Source organism: Phallusia mammillata, chromosome 4, assembly GCF_965637545.1.
Source record: "Phallusia mammillata chromosome 4, kaPhaMamm4.hap1.1, whole genome shotgun sequence".
NCBI lineage: Eukaryota > Metazoa > Chordata > Ascidiacea > Phlebobranchia > Ascidiidae > Phallusia > Phallusia mammillata.
This window is the reverse complement of record NC_137255.1, coordinates 18,273,504-18,292,466: the sequence shown is the minus strand read 5'-3', so window position 1 is coordinate 18,292,466 and position 18,963 is coordinate 18,273,504. Positions and strand designations below refer to the sequence as shown.

The window sequence follows — 18,963 nt, the reverse complement described above, 5'->3', positions numbered from 1 at the left end:
GTCTGTCAGTATAAACTTGGTTACTCGACTTGTAAGAGCTTGTTAACTTTCAGAATAATTATACACCTTCTTTGGCGCCGCATTTTAAAAGATCAAAAGCTTTTTTTAAGCAGCATTGTTTCTCCAAACTGTTTAAAAGCATGAACATAAATTACGTGACAAATACTTAAACAAACCGAAAGAAAAATTAAAATACGCAGTAAAGAAAACTATAAAACTTCCTAATATCACTAACTCGACACGAATCTTAATTAATAAGAACTAAACAGCAAGGTTTGACAATAAAACTACTTAAAATAATACTTTCAAATTCCTTATCAGTAAGTATGCTTAGTTTGAATTTTCCTGGTGACTAAGTAGAAGCTCCAGGCTGTCTGCTCTGGTGGCGATAATAATTTCGAATGATCTCGGTCTGGCTGAGATACGGTCAACAACGTTTTTCTCGTTGTTCCTCTCCCTTGCGGTGAGGAAAAGATTCGCGTCGCGACTCGGGGCAGCAGATGAGCGATATTTGGTCAGCGATCGACTCACTGGAATGCTGTCTTTTATCAGAAACACTACTGTTGCAAAAGGTTTGGGGGCCAATTCTGGGCACGCAATTTAAAAACATTTAATGATATTGAACATATTGTAACAGTTTTGCGACTGAGCTGAGTTGAGTTTTTTTCGCTTGTTGAAAGACAACATAGCAACACAATTGCACTAAACAAATCTCCAAGCCGAAAATCTTAACAGCGAAAACATGCCTCAAATGTGGTTATCTTAAATTGCTTTAATAAACTTCCAGTTGTAATATTTTACCAAACCTTAAATATATATTTCTACATATATATTTGAATAAATGTACTTCACAAATAGCAATAACATTTGAGTCGTTTATTTTAGTCATGCGCTACGAAATTATTACTACCGTACGAATTATTTCGAGCGTATTTATTCAACAAAACAATCATCCACCAGTCCACACGATGTTGTCTTTTTGAATTTATTGCGGCAATTATTAATTTTCAAAATGCGGCCGTCGCGATGATAAACGAACAGCACGACAAAATTTCATGTGGCAAATAGAGGTGGTTCACATAATGAAAGGAACATCTGGCGCTGAATTTTTGATGCATTTTAAAAATATACTCCATCGGCGATGTTTGAATGCAGAGAGAGGGAGTAGCCTGTTTGTATAGGTCGTGTATATTCCATAACGCGCCGGCTTTTCGTATCGATACACAAGGCCAATTATTCAAAACGCAAACATCGCAAGTAATTTGACTCGTCCTCGGCATTCGCTCTTTGGGAGATCTTTGCTCTCGACAGCCTGGTAATTTTTCACGAAAGCAAACGCCATTATTCATCCATAAAGTGACACGACGTTCGTGCGACAATGCGACAACAGTAGCGGGTTCCGCGCATGCGACCGTATTCCAAACAATCAGCCGCGCCAAAGCTTTTGCCGTAATTTATTGCTCGTCACACTTTGGGTGGATAAACCCGCAGGAGGCCAAACAACGCGAGGTGCGCGCTAAACAATTCTTATCAAATGGCTTCAGATATTGTCTCAACTTATCTCCGTCTGGGATGCCAGTTGACACCAATAAATTCTCATCCCTATCGGCTACACTGCTGCTGCTGCTGTATTTAAATGTAAAGCTTGCACAAAGCCCCGACCGACATGTTTTGTGGGCCACATAAACATTGATACACCGTGTGGCGTATTTAAATCCAAAACAAATGTTGCTCATAGATTAACTTTCCGCCTCGATTAAAACCTCATCTTTTGGCAAGGTACCCATATAACATACATGCAGCCCTAATTTCACTGTACGGCTTTAAATTCTAGTAAAACATATTTTTATGTAAAACATGTTCGGCCGACAAACATAAAAAATCCTTTCACAACTAAAAATATTTTTTTGGTAACAATTTAAGTTACGTGAGGCTCTACCTTTTCTTTTAATTATGTGGAACATAAACCATATGCAAACGAAGTTCAAATCTGCAAAATGCACAATGCTCCTCGTTCAAACAAAGACCTCAGCGTTTGGCCCAAATGTCGATTGAAAGCGGTGTGGGATATGCAACGGAGGTCGTCGTAATTACCAATCTTCCTATCTTCTCTTATCGGCAACACTGTAGATCGCGATGACAGTCATTTGCAATGTCGCATGAAACGCTTGTGGCGTAAGCAACTTCAGTTTCTCCCCGGGTCGGGGCACTTGCTGCAGCCGACTCAACGATATTATCGTTTTGAGATCCACGTAAACCCGGGGTCGACCAAGTGCCAAGACAAAAATCCTAGTCAAGTCGCATTGTGTCTAAAATTCAAGGCAATTCATACTCTGTTGCCCACGCTTACTCAAAACCTCTTAGTCATTCAAAACCATAATTTAATCTTTTTGACACCTAACTCTTATCACAAAATCGACTGACTGCGTTGCCTTCGCCCATTTATTGCATGTCTCCAACTATTTTAGGATAATGGGTAAGTCCATTCTGCTAAATGCAATAAAACATATGCGTGCCAATCCGTATGAGCAATCTGTCACGCAAAGGGTCAACGGAAATAACTGGTTTATAGCAAACACCTCACCTTGCCATGCTGAGTGCGGCGATTAAACATAGCGGGGCGGCACTAATAGCCCTTGAGGCCGTGAACATACAATACACGATGCATTAAGAGCGCGGTGCGCTTTCAAGATAAGGTACACATGCATTGGCTTGGTCGGTCGGGCACGTTTGTCACATTAACACGTTTATTGTTCTTGGCCTCAGCATTATGTAACATCAATTACTGAATTTGAAGTGCAAAGAATCAACATCGCCCACGCCCATAATAAAATATTATTTTTCCGGACAGTTCTTGTACAAATCGCTTTAGGTTGCATCTGCGTTTGCCAAAAAGCAATACAGGAGGGGCCCTTATCGCTACAACGATAATATTATCAACATCATTAATACTGTTGGTAAATGATCGAAATCTGAACAAAATGAGCTGTTATGCTTTCGGGGCCAAGTGTACTGGGACATTTTCCACTAGATGGGCCTTTTTCTCCTCCAAGCTTATCAGGCTTATCGTCAAATTAAACTCTTGTACCTAAACCAATAGATATATTCCTCAAAGGCGCCGTGTCAACTCCCAGCCCCGACTTGCGCACGCTTGGCAAAATGAGAAATTGCCGTCTGTGTCCTCCTGACATCTTATCAAGATGCAGATGATTAACTTTAAACAGGGTTACTATGCAATCCATTTTGGCGCTTTTTACCAAAATTAAATGTCTTTGCGATGACAACCGATATTATTTAAATTTTATCTTCAGGCTAATTTAAAATTTGTTTAGTACAACTATGTACAAACTATCACAATATTTATCTTTTTAACAGAAATATTTTATGGCGATTATTCACCATTTGCAGCGAGGTGGAATTTGGAGAAGCGTTTGATTTCGATTTTCCTTACGATAACGCATATGTTTGTCGGCGTTTAAATCGTATTTGGGCAAACTTTTTTAGTTTCCATTCTAGCAAGTCAATCCCCGAATTCGGTCGAGTATTTCCGTCGTTGCAACCTGCTTAGTTGCACAACAAAAAGTCATCAGATGCTTAACACAATAACGTCGTCGATCGGTGCGTATAAAACACAATAGCCATCGCCCTCAGGGGGCTTGGTTCATTTGGCCAATATTAACGGGCCAATACACTGTTGTTTTAATCGCAGTTTATCTACGCGGCCAGTGGATGTGTATGACCGAACGGCGCCTTGGGATCTACTGACAGGTAACGTAATTTGTTCAACGCGAATAGACGCGCGATATTCGCGTGCCATCGACTGCTCGCCATTGACAATAAATAAAAAATAACGTCGATATGGCAAATCGAATTTATCAGCGGCCGTTAGCAGATGGTTAATTTGTGCGCCCGCTGTGCCCAGCGATATGTTTGTCGCAACTGTGCGCGTAAGGCGAATTGTCACTTTTGCATGCGGTCTGTTCTATTCTCTTTCGCTTTAAAGATGTTTGTTTTCAACCGATCTCGTATTTACGGTAATCTTCTGGATGTATTCCACGCAATCAAAAATGAATCCGATTAATTGATACAATAGGAATAGTTATGCATTTAAGTTCAACAAACTGTAAAACGTCGCAGTGTGGTGCCTGGGTAAAACTTTAATATCGAAAACCTAACAACGTCAGTAACACAGAATAAATCCCCATGAGCGGTAACTAGAAACAACGTTAAGCAGACGGGCATGTATGCTTCCATGGATCCAGATAAGGATCAAGTGGCGAATCAACACAGTTTTGTTTGTTCATGTCATTGGCGGCCGTGTCCCGCTATTAAATGACCGTCCACACGTATGAATAACTGAGAAATCAAAAGCGAGTAACCGACGCTAAAACACGGTAGAACGCCGCAAAGAGCAATGCTGGGCCAAATTTAATTACCCAGCAAATGTGAAACATATTGATAAATGGAGGCCGCACTACATCGCAGGGCGCAAAAGCACAGAACCCTGTCGTTGGTGAAAGCATCTCCTAGCTCGGTGACACCTGAGTTATTTACTCAGCAAATTTTGATCGGAGCTTGATTAATGTCATCACATCGTTACCGTTGTTGGTACAAACGAAACAAACGTGCTACCACCGTCGTACTTTGCACTTCAAATCAAACGTGACTTGCGACAGAACCGAACGAGCCTGAGAGCTTTCTTGTGTAATTATTTGTGTGTCCTGGGCGTGTGTGGATGACATATAATGCTGATAAAAAACATTTGCTAATTACCACATCTAAATAGCCGTAGCTTGTAACTAAATCAAAGTAAATGACAAATTTACATACTCAAAGCTTTAAAATGTGTATGTGGTAAATCTAAAGTAGAAAGAACTAAAACGATTTTAAAACGTACCGGTAAACGATCGATTGATATTATATCAGAAGCATAAGACTAATAAACATGGCCGCATTTGACCCGCTGTCGGCAGCTCGCCATGTTTGGTGTGGTTCTTTAAAAAAAATCATATATGTATGTAAAAATACAATAACCATATTACCTTTACGAAAATAAATTTCTCAAAAATTCCATGCAGTTGTATACAAACTCATTAACTTTCTGTCTAAAACACGGCTATGCTTTTTTCCATTTAATGATGGTTTAATACTAATTCGTGGAATAAACAAGACCCAGCCCTTGTAGCAAACTATATAACTAAACACACTGCTTTCAAATTCAAGAAACTTAACACGAGAAGTAATCTTCAATCTTCATTTCTTTTTTTGTTGTTGATTGCACAAAGAAAGTTGGCGCCGATTGTTTGTTTGTTACGCAACAATCACGCAGCTTTGTTTATTTTACTTTAGGTGATTTACTATGGTGTGGGGATAAGTTAAACAACCGGAAGTTTTTATAGTATGTGTACTTTGACAAAATGAATGCTAAATTACCGCGAAGAGAAGCAGGCCCGTCTAGCAGAAGATTTCCATTTTCTCGGCAACCTGTGCACTGTATGCTGATTGACCTAACTTCAAAATTCAGCAATGAAGCATTATCAGCTTTACAAGAAAGCCTAAGTAACTTTTTCAGTTTAGCTTGCAGTCTCTGTAGCGGGCCTCAAAGATTTCCTTACTTTTGTATGCTTGCAATTACGCCGTATGTTGAAGTACTGTTTTCGGCACAGCATCTGAACAAGTTTGCCTATTCAAGAATAATGGCCAGTCTTGAAGAACTGTATCGGGCTAATCTTGACTGTTGTCAGAACAGTTTTACAGAACAGCCAGACGCTAAATCAATTGAAAGGAGCCTAAAAGATGCTTACTTGCAGTACCAAAAGTTAAAACAGGACGGAGGCTGCAGCAATAAGCTTGTCGTAACGTTTGTAACCTTTCACCAGTCAAGGTGCGTTGCCCAAGTTTTCGAACAAGTCTTGGAAAAAGTCTGCCTTCCTGATTTGCGCCGAGTAAAGGTTTTATGTCTGCTTGACAACCAAAAGTTAAATCAATCAGGTGAAGGAAATGCTTGTGGGACAGAAATTTTGACGGGATCAGACCCAGTAAATGATGTTAATGGCACTTTAGAAGTTACAGAAATTGAGTGCGACCCACTAAGTTTTGAGAGTGAATTTAAACAGTGGCTTGGAGATGAAAGTACTGATCGTGAACATTTGCAACTACAAATCTACTCAAAAGAAAATGAGGTAATAGCTATTAAGTGTGATGTGGTTGAAAGTCTATTTGATGTATCTGAGTTGCCCTTTAGTCGGTGTTTTCAGATTAAATCGGAACGGGGTGATGTTAAAAAAGCGCCATATTCAAACGACCGCTCGGCTCTAAAGGCAACCGACTCATGGCCGGTCACCATTTTGAAAGTGGTAAGACGAACCCCGATAGCGAGTGTATGCGAGTCTGTAGTGTTCGGAACGCCGCTGCTAATTTGTAGTTCCAGCTGCTGGCAAGTTGAATGGGACGAGTTGGAATTAAACCGCAACCGTTTCGACGCTCTTTGTCGCGCACTGGCGGATTCGCAACAGTGTGTTATTTGCGAAAACGTCACTTACGCCGGCATTTTAGGACCGCGGCCGTTGTTTGCCGTCATGGCGTCTGAAAGTTTGGGATGTTTACTGGTTAAGTCAATTGCTTCAAGAGACGTTATGATGTCATGTCGTGTTCCTGTCAAACCGCATTGGGATACTGTTACAAGTGAAGTTGCGTTAGAATTAAGTACAGCGCTCGAGAATGTTCAACTGGACCCCTCTTACAACCCACTATTGCTTGATTGTGGCCTAACTACAGCTCTTAAGCGAAGTCTGCAGGGGCAAGCGTCGAAACGCAGTGGACCTACCCAAAAGAAAGTGACAGTTGCAAAGGCTCAGGGGTGTGGACTTAAACGTGATAGTGGACCACAACAGCCGAAGAACATAATTACAGGTAAAATGGTATAGTTCTAAACACATTGTCGCAGATTATTTGCCAATGTATTTTACTTTTTAGGTAAAGCTGCTAGATTTACAGCCCCAAGGCAAGATTATAACACTGCTATGCGAAACATGCAAGAGCCATCCAGTGGCAGCGACGCGACGTGTACGGAACGAAACGTAGAATCAATTAGATTACCGACAAGAAAGAATGTAACCTTTCCAGATTTTCCTAGTTTTTGAATTAAAACAATCGGTCTATCCCAGGGGTCGGCAACTTTTTTTGCACTGCGGACCGCTTTTGAAAGTAAAATTTTATCTCGGACCGGCCCTTCAAAAACTACAAGGTATTTAGCAATAAAAACGCCTGAATTATTTTATCATCCCCGGGATGCACGAGGAAAAAATTTAAAGCATTTAACCTGAAAATCATACGGCCCAGTACCGATCTCCACGCGGACCGGCAATGGGCCGCGGCCCGGCGGTTGACGACCACTGGTCTATCCAAACAAATTAGCCCTAGCGGTTAGAAATTTCAATCTTACACTGAAAGTATACAATATATGTTGGTTTCTACATTTCCTTCTTCGCGTTTCCTTCTGTTAAAGAGTTTTTTCATCTCTTTTTTGTTCAAATTTACGTTTTATTGTTCTTCTACAAGACAGCTAAAGAATATATATATTTTTTTTTGAAACACAGTGCTAAAATAGGTAAGTGCTGAATAAAATCTCTTGGAAAAATGTCACTTCGGATTCCTGGGGAAATCAAAATCTCACGCAATAAAACTTTGGTTGCATAAAAACATATACAAGCAAAAACTATAGAAAAAATCAAATCTGTAGCACGGGTGGAGCAGGGACGAAGAACTGATAACAAGCGTGGACGGTTGGAGTCCAATGTTGTGTTTATGCAAAGCTGGCGCCAGCCGTGCTTACAAATTCCAAATTATCTGTGTCATCTGGAGCTTCTTCGTATATAGGTAGTTCCGCAAATGTTCTGTTCTGGAAAAGCCAATTAAGCTATTTAGTATGTTTGTAAACTATTACGGGGTATTATAATTCATGTACTAAAGTAGCAGAGGTAGGAAGCACGACTTGCTACTTGAACAGATTAATATTTTTTCTGCATAGGCAAATAAAATCAAATTTAATAGCGAAAATAAATAATTTAAAACAAGGATATATACGCGAGAGCTATATTAACCATTTGAGGCAACACTGCGAATTGCTAGTCTCTATTTAGCGGATCAAAAGTTAAACCCAATTCCATGGTAAAAATCAATCAAATTAGCTAAACTAACGTAACAGTGGACAGATAAATAGCAATCATACCGACTGTTGGGAAGTGGTTTGTCTTTTCATAACACTCTGCAAACTGCGAGTTGAGTTTGGCTCTGGATAAGCCAGACCTTTATCGTCCCTATTACGATAAGATACCAACGATCGAGATGAGTTGGGAGTCATACGACGCGACGAAAGAGAACCTTCACTTCTTGGATGTTTCTAGAAGACAAACCAGTTGATTTTGATAAACATTCTTCGATGTTACACAAGCCACTATTTCTTTAGCTACGTCTACCGTGATAGTTGTACAGGGGAAGAAATGAACAAAGTGTACCTGACTCCTTTTTGCCGGTAACACTTCACCAGGGCGATTGTAGCGGCCGGGAACATGGTACCAAGCTGACTCATGACAAATACCAGTCGATCTGACCACTGGGCGTGGCGCAGGCGGGGCTGGCAACACATCGTACACGCGGCTGTGTGGTCCGTGAACCGACAACGACAAATTATTTGGACCTGCCCGGTATTTGCAGTGGCTTTGGTGGATCGAATTCCTGTGACAGGGACACGTGTTTGAGTGTAAGAGCAGCGTGTAATGGGCCAATAATCTAACTTGCCTAAACATCTTGTAAGACAAGTTCGTGCATACTTAAATGAGCATTGCTAACGAGTAGGCAAATTAGATTTAGCTATTATCAGACAATCGCCAAAGTAAGGCTTAATCGTAAGTCACGAGAGTACAATAGGTGAATGATTTTAGACATGCTAAATAAGGTGTTTTAACAGTAAAAATTACCTTCGCTGGTTTGCCGTCGGTTTGGACCTCTTTGTAGTGCTTGACTAAAAAAACAATAATAATGCATACACAATTACATACCATTTTTAGTTCATCCACCTGTGACGTAGTTGATCATTTTATTAAAAAAATGGGACAAATAAAATTATCTGGTTGTTTCTGGGGTGACGATAATAAAAATGTTAAGAAACACTCGTCTTCATATTTTACCTCCGATCGTACCGAAGCTTCTGTGAGGTACACGTGATCATCTACGTCATCTGTCACATGACGCGAGGCCTTTTCCCACTCTTCCAGGTCAAGTTTTACCGAGAGCCGACTGTTACGTCCGGCAGGTACAATTATCACAGGCACTTCTTTGCCCTCAACAGCATCGTGACGATCTGCTTGTGGGCCTCTGCCGCCACCTTCCGATCGAGATAAACGGTCTGTGCCTCCAAGCCGGATTTCTTCTGCTACAAGTAAAAATTGGGAAACAGAGACAGTCTAACTGACCGAAAAACATCAGGCCATTGCCTCCGTTGCGTTATGAGCGATTGCGTAGTATGTAAGCATCGAAAAATCCAATTGGTAAAGCACAAGTATATTCAGGTCTTTATGTTTTACCTTCACCGGAAACATGCTGATCTCTATCTTTTCTATCCGATACCAATGGACTTGACGAGGGAACTGATCTACCGCGCCACGAATACAAACTAGCTGCCGATTTGACCTTGTTTGAACAAAAATAACGTTTAGGGTCTAATGTTCCAAGTAAGCGACTATTTTTTTACATAGTTTCCTACCCGTCGAGATGACTGGCTCCTTGGAGTGACCAAAACATAGTTACCAACTGACCGGGTGCTGTACGGACTATATGGGCGGCTGGAACGGGGGGAACAGCTTTCTTTGCCACTACGCGAAACCTGTATACACGTAGAAAAATATTTTCAAATGGATGTAAACACAATCAACGACGTGTCTAATATAAACCTTGTCTGAAGTACGACTGTTTGAAGGGGCCAAAGTCATAGTGCTTGCACAGACCGAGAGCTTATCAATTTCGCGATTGTGCCATGACAACGAACTGTAGGGTCTTTCAGTACTTCTCAAGTCTCGTGGTTTGGCAGATCCATGGGCAAAACGACCAAGCTGGAGATCGCTGGCTGTTTGTTTCCAATTCCTATGACATAAAAATGTTAGGAACGTTTTATAAGTCTGGTACTATATTCAGCAATTTTCGTACAGTTGCATTTGTCGAACGTCTTCTGTCTTTCTTGATCCGCTTGTGACGTAAGCATCGAGCGCACGGTCAAAACATTCCTCTGCCTCCAATTTGCTTCTCAAGTTATCTTCAGCCGTAAGCAAATGCCCTGGTTAAACAAAACAACATCAGAAAGCTTAAGTAATTGTGATTCAGCTAAAAAGTGAGTAGGATAATTGTCTGCTAAACCACATGGCATCTGCTAATTAAGATGATTGCTTTTATTTAAGATTTCATACCAATGCGGTTTGCAATTTCAGCTCCTTCCATTTTCTTCTTGTTGAAGTCAAATATTTCCAGTGCTTGCTTTAAAGCCAACATAGCCTTGCGCCTCAAATTCCTGGCAAAATAAAACTACAATGTTAGAATTTAACAAAACTATTTCTTACAATGCATTGTTACGTCATAAAACTCATTAATTGCATTAGTGACCAATTGGTGTTGAACAGGGTTATGTTTTTCTGTTGTCTGAAAGATTTGCTTACTGGTTGTTATCAGCCGATGTTGCGTACACATGAGCAAGGTCAGAATATGCAAAAGCCACATCCAAATGCTTTTTGCCATGCCATTTGAGGTACGTGCTCAAGCCCCGATTTGTCATATCCGTTGCTTCGTTGCACATTTCTGTCGAAGTAATACAGTCGGTGCAATTATGCTGTTATTCGCAGCACTACTACGAGGCTAAAGCTAAAGGCTTACCTTGCGAATGTAAAAGCGCCCCAAAAACTATTTCTGCAAGCGCTTGGCCACAGACGCTTCCACATTTTTGCATGATGTCAAACGAATCCTGTAATATGTAATGATAACATAATATTTTGTGTACGTGTACAGTACTGGTAGTAGATTTCAAAAACGGCCCAAATTCGAACAACGGGGCTCTTAAAGCCAATCACAACGGTGCGGGTGTTACCGGGTCATATGATTTTTTACCCAATTAAGGCACACCCTGCGTACTGGTATACTTATAGTTATATAGTACTACAGTATTGGCACGTTACCACTACAGCCACTACTAATTTAGGTACTGACAGGCATTACTTATGATACAGATTTATACGTTTAATTTTGCAACGTTTACAAACACCATAATAATACAGAAAATCTGGTGAAAGACATTTCACCTTGCCTATTTACCACGATCAGTTGATGAGCATGTTCGTAATCCGCATCTGCTACAAGTAGTTTTGCAAGACGAAGCGATATTTCTCCTACAAATAAAAGAAATTTGTGTTGATTTGCCAATCAAAAACTACACGAATTTAATCTAAATGCCTCACCCTTTGCGATTTTAAAGCCTCTTCTCTCACGGGGAGAAACGTCCATTGTTCGCAAGGAAAGTTGGTCAAATATATCGAGGGCTTTCCTCAGTTTCTCGGCACTACATATTTGCGAAGTTGAAATGGTAGAGTTTAGATGGATCAATCGGAATAGAACAAGTTGTTGGGAGCTGGATAGCGGTCGTGACTATAAATACAAAAGTTATTTTAAAAATCAAACATGTAATTTAAAGCAGCATCCCAATCGGTGCGTTGAGATCAACAAGCTCATACTGTTACTATTTATTGATAACGCACATTGTTGGTACCATACATTGTATTTTAAGCATCATGTGTACAACTGTTTAGATTTTCACAGCGACCCTATATGCGCCGAGATTGTTAGTAACTGCACGTACTTTAGAACATACTTTTGTAATTAACTGTCAAGTTTATCAGCACACAATATATTTGCTTTTCTCTACCTGCTCCAAACGTTCCTGCAGTGACAACGATTCATGAGAAGTGTGTTCGTGATAGTCGTCACCGAGTTGATAAAGAAACCAGATGACGTAGAAATGCAACAGACATTGCTCGTCGTCATCAAGTAGTGACGTGTCAATCAGCTTTTCGGGATCGTCCTCTTTTGCATTCCAGCCTGAAAAAAGACTTGAATGCTATTGCCTATAATAAAGGAAATTTATTCATTAGATACTATAGGTTCCAAGTTAACAGTCACTGTTAATACCTCCAAACTAATACAAGTTGAAACAAATATTCCAAGCCGACTTCATGTAAAAACTTAACATTCTCTTTAGTATTTAATGGTATATTATGGTGGCCCATTGATATCAATCACGTCTTTTTGAAAAAAAGCCATAAAACACAACTAAAACTACTACATAACAACCTGATTCAACTGGGTTTACCTCCTACTGTCAACTGATGTTCAACTTCAGGTTCCGTAATGAAAAAAGAAAAACTGTCGGTTTCACTGAAATCCCGATCCTCTGTCTCTGATCTGCTTTCCTCCGTGCTCCGATACAGAGATGGAGCATCTTCATGCTGGGTGATGATAATCATCGAGGGAGCTTTAATGGTCATTCCAAGAAGCGACCTCCTTACATCGTGTATTTGTGTAGCGGCGCTGGCACGGCGGGAATCTTTTGGGCCGAGGATAGCAGGTGAAGGTTCCACACTAGCTTGGTTCATCATTGCCTACATAACAAATCTTAATTTTAAAAGTGAAAAATGCCAAGGTAAAACGGCTTGGCCGAATGCCGTTGGGGAGGGAACTTGGCCGAATGACATGGCGCGCCTGACCCATAAACAAAACCTGATCGGGTTTCGTCCCCGGAAGTATCCTGGGTTCGAATCCCGTGAACGACAAAGGGCAATTTTCAGTTCTAGGACTGTCGCCTGATTGTCGAAAAATATTGCCTCTTTTTTATTGGTCATTTGCCTATAGTTTTATACATTTAGATTTAAATAGGGTATTTCTTTCTTTTTTAAAGTCAAATTTATATTTGTATAGTCACTTCATCATCACATTTCCATTGTTGAACGGTTGGGTAAACAGAAAAGACACCGACAAAAATATGTTTTCAAGTCATGTGTCCTGTTTTTCACAAGACAGTAGATAGCAACTATAAAAACATTCATGCTTGAGAAGCTTGTTTCGGTATATGGCGCCTTGTAAATTGGTATTATGGTGTATCAAGATTTATTGTGGCTGGATTACACACATATATTTCGCAGTTTAGGTCATTTTACGTGAGATTCATTAGTCGAAGCATATATGTGTTTTATGGTCAAAAAATAACGCACAAAGTTTGCCAATTGTTGCCATAAAACACTTGAGAGAAGCGTCAAATTTAATCGGTTTTATCCAGTGGAATGGCGACAAGCCGATTCACACAAAGACTGTTTCAACCGACCGACTTCTATTGTACACAAAATAATGCGACATAAAAAGACAAAGACGCCGGTTTATTTTGTCGATTCTCAGTCTTTGTGTCGGCTAAAAACATAATACCGTTCAAACCCATACCTCAATGCCCCCAAAGATTGCAAACAAAAGCGAATTTTACGGTAACCTTGACAAGCTTGGATCTGTATTTCAACCCTTTAGCACACTTACTTTGAAACATTGCAAGGCATCAAAATCCTGCCCCAGCAAAACCTTCCAGTGCATCACGTGATCTACGCGCAAACTGGGTCTGATTTGAGACTTTTCGCACATGGCAAGAAAAAATCTGAATGAACACAAACAAAATGTTCTCGGCAATTACATTTACCAACCAAACTTTATTGCAAATCTTTGTCCAGGGACTAAGAGTGTAAATGCTTTAAGTATGAAACAATCGCCGCTCACCTGGGTTTAGTCAGAACCTGGCAAAGAGTAGAAAAGTCTCTTCCTTGTTCCAGTTGCCATGGCAACTCGGTGAGTTTGCGCTCCATTGATCCGTATTTGAGAAAGTACGATCCAAGTAGCAAGTGAAAACGCTGTTCAATGCTTGGTGCCGCGCTAAAAAAAACATGAGTTGATTATAATCTAATGATAAATATAATGATAATTATCAATGCACAGTTTCTGATGAATAAGTGTGACGACCGAAAAACAACGTTTTGGAAACGGGGTCATAGATTTACGCTTTATAAGGTCAATCACAAGATTCTGGAAAAGTCCGTATCAACACTAAAATCGTGCGTATTGTCTGTCCAAGCCTTCGGATATATATGGTGTTGATCGCTGCCGAAACATGTTTGATGCATTTCATGCTATATTTGCTCTAAAGTCCCAATTATGTCACCAAACGCACGACGAAGCATATACTGGGCACCGGTCTTAGAAACATGTAAATTACATCTGTCTGTATTGTACACAAAACAACGATTTTGTGCATGTAACTAAACTTTGGCATTACACGGGTTGCTGTCGGCGATGTCAAGACCTATATGCTTTTCAGTGAAGCACCAGCCTGTTCACATGCGTCGTCGGTCAATCAGAAGTTACAAAATAGTCAACCTTGATGAAGCAGAGTGGCGCCCTCCACCGAACAGGGAATAGTTGATGGCAAGTTTAGCATCATCGTGGTCGATTGTAATGAGACCATCATGTCCCACGCGCAATGCTGAACCCGCCGTACGCTAAAGAAATAGAACGATAAACACATTAATTCGGAAAAACAACAATAACAAACCACAATAAATTATGCAAACCTGAAACATGTTCCAATCGTGGGGCGTAACAGTGGCCCTTCCTCTATATCCTGTAAGTGATAGAAGATGTAGGATTTCATGCGGCAAAAGTCCGCTTCTGGCTGACGCAATCATCTTCAGCGAGTCTGATACCCATCCTGCCGCACCCGATCGAAGTCGAATTGAGCCAGGCTGACCCGAAGACTGCTTGTTCCAACTGTGGCGACGGCTCCATAGCAAGAAGACGCTTTTCCAAAAGTCCCTGAACATTTTTACGAAAACTTAGTGTTCAGCCACATACCATTGAAACAAAAAAGCGACCGGGAACTTATAAACTTAATGCGCTTTTGATTTAGATATGTTGGTTTATTCTTCTAGACCACATTATACCTGAAAATTCTTAGTGCTGTGCACTTATCCACGACCTGCGTGATGTCTCGTTCGTTTCTGCATGACCTCAATAGGTCGGCGAGTGTGGCCAAGAAGAGTGGGCGCTCGCTCAATCGGTTTGTCCAAATTTTATCCAAGAGATCGCGACCCAAAACATCCCTTGCTGAAACGGCACAGCTAACGTTATCTTGCATTAAAACCTGAAAAAGTTCATACCATCTTCGCGATACAATATCTGAAAAATTTTCTCCCGTGTCTTTACTTCAATTGAGGGCATCCAATGAAAACGAACGTCGTCTCTCGCCTTAAGTGCCTTATAAGTGAGGTCGGAGCGACGGGTGGAAACCACGATGCGGCAGTTGGAGGGAATTGTCTTAGGAAGCCATTCTAAGCCTGCGAGATATATTGCAAGCATATATCAAGGAGGAGCTACCTATCATCCCTTTGTATTGGGACAAAGTTAAGGGACAGGTAGGGTAAAGCCCATGGCCCATTGAAGAAAGAATTGCTGTCTCAACGTGCAAGTAACACAGAAAGGAAGTTTAAGATCTTTGCTTTAAAGCAGCGGTTCCCAAACTGGGGTCCGCAGTCCTTTAGGGGTCCGTGAGGCAATTTTGGGGGGACCGCGAAGCGGTTGAAGTAATTCTATAATCTTATTTGGCGTCAGTTTGTGCCACTAAATAAGTTTAAATCAAAGTAGAATTGAGAATCGACTGTCCCCATTGCTAAACAATGGCCTTTATTGAATGACAACTATCAAAAATGCAATTGTTCGCGCACAATCGTAATGTTTTTGTCCTGTTTGTGGTGTCATATGCTGTCTTTGGATGATTGTTATGAGCAATTTTGCATAACTAGCTAAAATCGTGCAATCAACTTTCGTTTTTATGAAATACCCATTTAGGCTTAAGGACCGCGAGCCCTCGAATAATGGCAAAGGGACCGTTTTGAAAAAAATATGAAAAAGTTTGGGAACCACTGCTTTAAAGCTTTTTCCCATGTCTTCTAAGATATATATGGCCCACATTTGTTTAAAATCAGTTGAAACAGCATGGTACAATAAAAAACGTTTATGTTTGCAACTGTATATATGGCAAATGTAGTATGACCTTTCAATTTTCCTATGTCCTCATGCATTCCGAATTTCAGGTCATTGATGTTATCAATGACAATCACGCATGGATGACATTCTAAAGAAGCTTTGAATGTTTCCATTAAACCAGAGAATGTCTGTGCTCCTGACATGTCAACATTTTCCAACACCCTGTAAAAATATTTCCAAAGTTTACACAAAACTTAAATGTCCCTGGGAGACCTTACTTTCTGTTCCAGCATTTTTCTCGTAAAATTCGTACACACATTCTACAAAGGGCAGTGATATCCTGGCTTAAATAAGAGGAACCCACAAATTCAGATATAACCTGTAAAAATGGAAAACGTTAGAACTACATTTATTGTAAATAAATTGAACCACAACACACCAAAACACTCTGGTTTTCCTTCCTAAATTCATGCAGCCAATTAGAAAGTAAAGTCGACTTTCCGCTACCTGGATCACCAACAATAGCAAATATTTTTGCCTTCCTTGATTCATTTTTTGGTGGAAGCTGTCTGAATTAAAAATAATTGCAAAGAATACCATGCAGTGTGATAAGAGAACAAAAAAGAGCCAAAGAAAACCATGCAGTGTGATAAGTGAATAATATGATTTTAAATACTGTAATAAACTATTGGTCATATTGAATGGCCCTTCAATGTTTTGAGAGGTTTTAAAGTACCTTTATGTTTGCATAGACAGGCACTTAAGTATGTAAACCAAAATAAGTACCCTTTTGATTGTATTGTATCAAATTACGTAAAAATACAACAGGATGCATAATAAATTTTTTTGCCACTCACTTAACAGACTTGACAAATGATGCTGCGGATGAAAATATTCCATCCCCAAGTTTGTGACCAGTTAAAGAAACATCATCACCACTTGATTCCTGTCCGTCTGCAGACAAGTACAAAATACAACTTGCAGTTACACAGTATAACATATAAAGGATTGTAAAGCATGTAATATAATAATTAGCATACGGATCATTACAAAAAAGACCTAATGACTAATAAATTAACCACACTGCAGCATTCGTTTCAGAAGTATTATTTCTGGGTTACTCTTAATTCGGCAACATTTTCGGCGACATATGCTTTTCAGTTATATGCATTTCCTGATGACTATTATGTCAAAATGGAACTTTTTTATCACTGTAATACCAGAGGAATAAGCAGTCTCCCTGGCAGTGGATGTTTGTTCCACTATAGGTTGTGCATGCAAGTTCAAACATTCCCATATCTTTTGCAAGCCCTGATAGAAACAGAACTTTTTTCGATGGCAATAAGTGTATGATTGATTTGACCATGTTGAAAGAAGCAGTTCATCACCTGAAAAGAACATAGTGTTGTTGTGTTATAGATGATCAAGAAACCTCATGTCACAGGTCAATTAACAATGGTTTTATATGACCACAATGTCACCACATAATGGAACACAATGGGGCATACAGACAATCAAAAGGCATTTAAAGATTTAAATACCTACTATTCTCTCCAGACAATGTGCGTTTCAGCAGGGTAAAATACTTGGGTTTTATTAATCATTATGTTTATAACCAACAGTAGCACGGTTTATTTCAATTGAAGATAGAACAAAAAATACAATCAAATTAAAAAAACACTGAAATACTTTTAAAAGACATACCAGGAACAAAATCTCTTGATGGCAATGGATAAAGATTTTCAATCACTTCAGACCAATCTTGCAGTATTGCAGCACCAAGACTTTCCTTTGAACTAAAATATTTTACTGGCAATCCCTTATTGACTATACGAAGCTTAAGATCATTCAGTCGCATTTGAGCATAATCACTTTCTGCTTCCAGTACTGTTCCAAATTCCTGAAAAGAATCAGTGTCAATTGCAACATCTGTGTGATTGCAGAGATGATGGTAGTAGTCCTTGAAGTAGAAGTAGCAATGCTTGGGGTAATGATTCTCTTCAGAAAAAGAGGATGCCAGGATTTCCAATTCCATGATACTGCATTGCTGAGCTTCCACATTCAAAACCCATGGATGACCATGGGTCGCAGCAAATATTAAGTTTCTTTCATTTGAAGTGCTTCCCTTCAATAAATGTTTCTGTGTAGTGACTTGGATTGGTGGACTGTTGCTTGGCAGATGCGAACCATACTGATTACCGATTATGCAAATAAAAAAAGGCAAACAGTTTTGAACATTGTCCAATGCATTTTTTAGACAAAAGTCAGAAGATGATCTAAAATCAACTGCAGTCCGCCTGTTGTCTATAGGAGTAAAATGGCTGCCATATGTTTCACAAACTTCTTCTAGCTTTGGAAAAGTGTCAACATGCAAGAATTTAAATTCTTCTTCCAAATCCACAAAGGTGCTGCTGATGTAGGGACAAATGGGTTGACGACTTTCCTGCAAGTCCTTCCGTATTCGTTTCAAATTTAAGTTTACAAAATTTGCCCCAAGAGGTTCAACAGATTCAGAGTTAAGTGAGAGATGCTCCGTTATCTTCATTGGAAAACTTTATACATGCACTTAATTGGTGCCTATAATTAGTCATAAATTACATTCTATAACAGTGGATCAAATAAATACCAAAACACAAAAATGTTTTCAATAATGTGCCAATGTATGCCCTCATATGCATTCCAAAACTTCGCAGTGGTGCTAGATAGTAGATATAAGAGTAAAAATAAAGTAATATAGTTTTGGGCAAAAACAGTTTAGGCCAGTGGTTCTCAAACTTTTTTTGGTTGCAACGCCTCTTTAAAAGTTTTTTGGACTTCCGACACACCAGCAAATAAAAGTTAATGAGGAAACTT

The 18,963-nt window shown here is 39.8% G+C and overlaps 2 protein-coding genes across 3 annotated transcripts; one reads left to right on the top strand and one right to left on the bottom strand.

Moving 5' to 3' along the window:
* Nucleotides 1-5,696: 5,696 nt before the first annotated feature.
* Nucleotides 5,697-7,487, top strand: LOC145223569 (meiosis 1 arrest protein-like). The gene is made up of 2 exons (XM_080089975.1): nucleotides 5,697-6,912; nucleotides 6,976-7,487. The coding sequence occupies exons 1-2, from the start codon at nucleotides 5,697-5,699 to the stop codon at nucleotides 7,140-7,142; spliced, it is 1,383 nt and encodes a 460-aa protein (XP_079946101.1). The 3' UTR covers nucleotides 7,143-7,487.
* Nucleotides 7,488-7,524: 37 nt separating this feature from the next.
* LOC145224480 (uncharacterized) lies at nucleotides 7,525-18,725 on the bottom strand. 2 transcript variants are annotated; one of them, XM_080090988.1, is made up of 28 exons: nucleotides 17,815-18,725; nucleotides 17,331-17,498; nucleotides 16,968-17,064; nucleotides 16,550-16,679; nucleotides 16,389-16,489; nucleotides 16,178-16,332; nucleotides 15,285-15,461; nucleotides 15,069-15,231; nucleotides 14,700-14,940; nucleotides 14,506-14,627; nucleotides 13,852-14,004; nucleotides 13,618-13,732; nucleotides 12,407-12,695; nucleotides 11,963-12,135; nucleotides 11,499-11,685; nucleotides 11,356-11,429; nucleotides 10,921-11,008; nucleotides 10,707-10,845; nucleotides 10,461-10,561; nucleotides 10,204-10,330; nucleotides 9,951-10,140; nucleotides 9,764-9,883; nucleotides 9,585-9,690; nucleotides 9,189-9,433; nucleotides 8,979-9,022; nucleotides 8,517-8,736; nucleotides 8,231-8,401; nucleotides 7,525-7,900 (listed from the first exon to the last, which is right to left on the bottom strand). In XM_080090988.1, the coding sequence occupies exons 1-28, from the start codon at nucleotides 18,653-18,655 to the stop codon at nucleotides 7,805-7,807; spliced, it is 4,833 nt and encodes a 1,610-aa protein (XP_079947114.1). In that variant the 5' UTR covers nucleotides 18,656-18,725; the 3' UTR covers nucleotides 7,525-7,804. The 2 variants fall into 2 exon arrangements, with proteins under 2 accessions (XP_079947114.1, XP_079947115.1); XM_080090989.1 differs by having other exon boundaries at nucleotides 9,189-9,430.
* Between the last annotated feature and the right edge of the window lie 238 nt (nucleotides 18,726-18,963).

Excerpts from the sequence above, each read along its gene's own strand:
- LOC145224480 (XM_080090988.1), bottom strand. The coding sequence starts at position 18,655 with ATGAAGATAACGGAGCATCTCTCACTTAACTCTGAATCTGTTGAACCT. Across the intron at positions 9,434-9,584 it reads TCAGCATGTTTCCGGTGAAG|CAGAAGAAATCCGGCTTGGA; the intron begins GTAAAACATAAA and ends TTTTACTTGTAG. Across the intron at positions 8,402-8,516 it reads TACCGGCAAAAAGGAGTCAG|AAACATCCAAGAAGTGAAGG; the intron begins GTACACTTTGTT and ends TTTGTCTTCTAG.
- LOC145223569 (XM_080089975.1), top strand. The coding sequence starts at position 5,697 with ATGGCCAGTCTTGAAGAACTGTATCGGGCTAATCTTGACTGTTGTCAG. Across the intron at positions 6,913-6,975 it reads GCCGAAGAACATAATTACAG|GTAAAGCTGCTAGATTTACA; the intron begins GTAAAATGGTAT and ends TTTACTTTTTAG.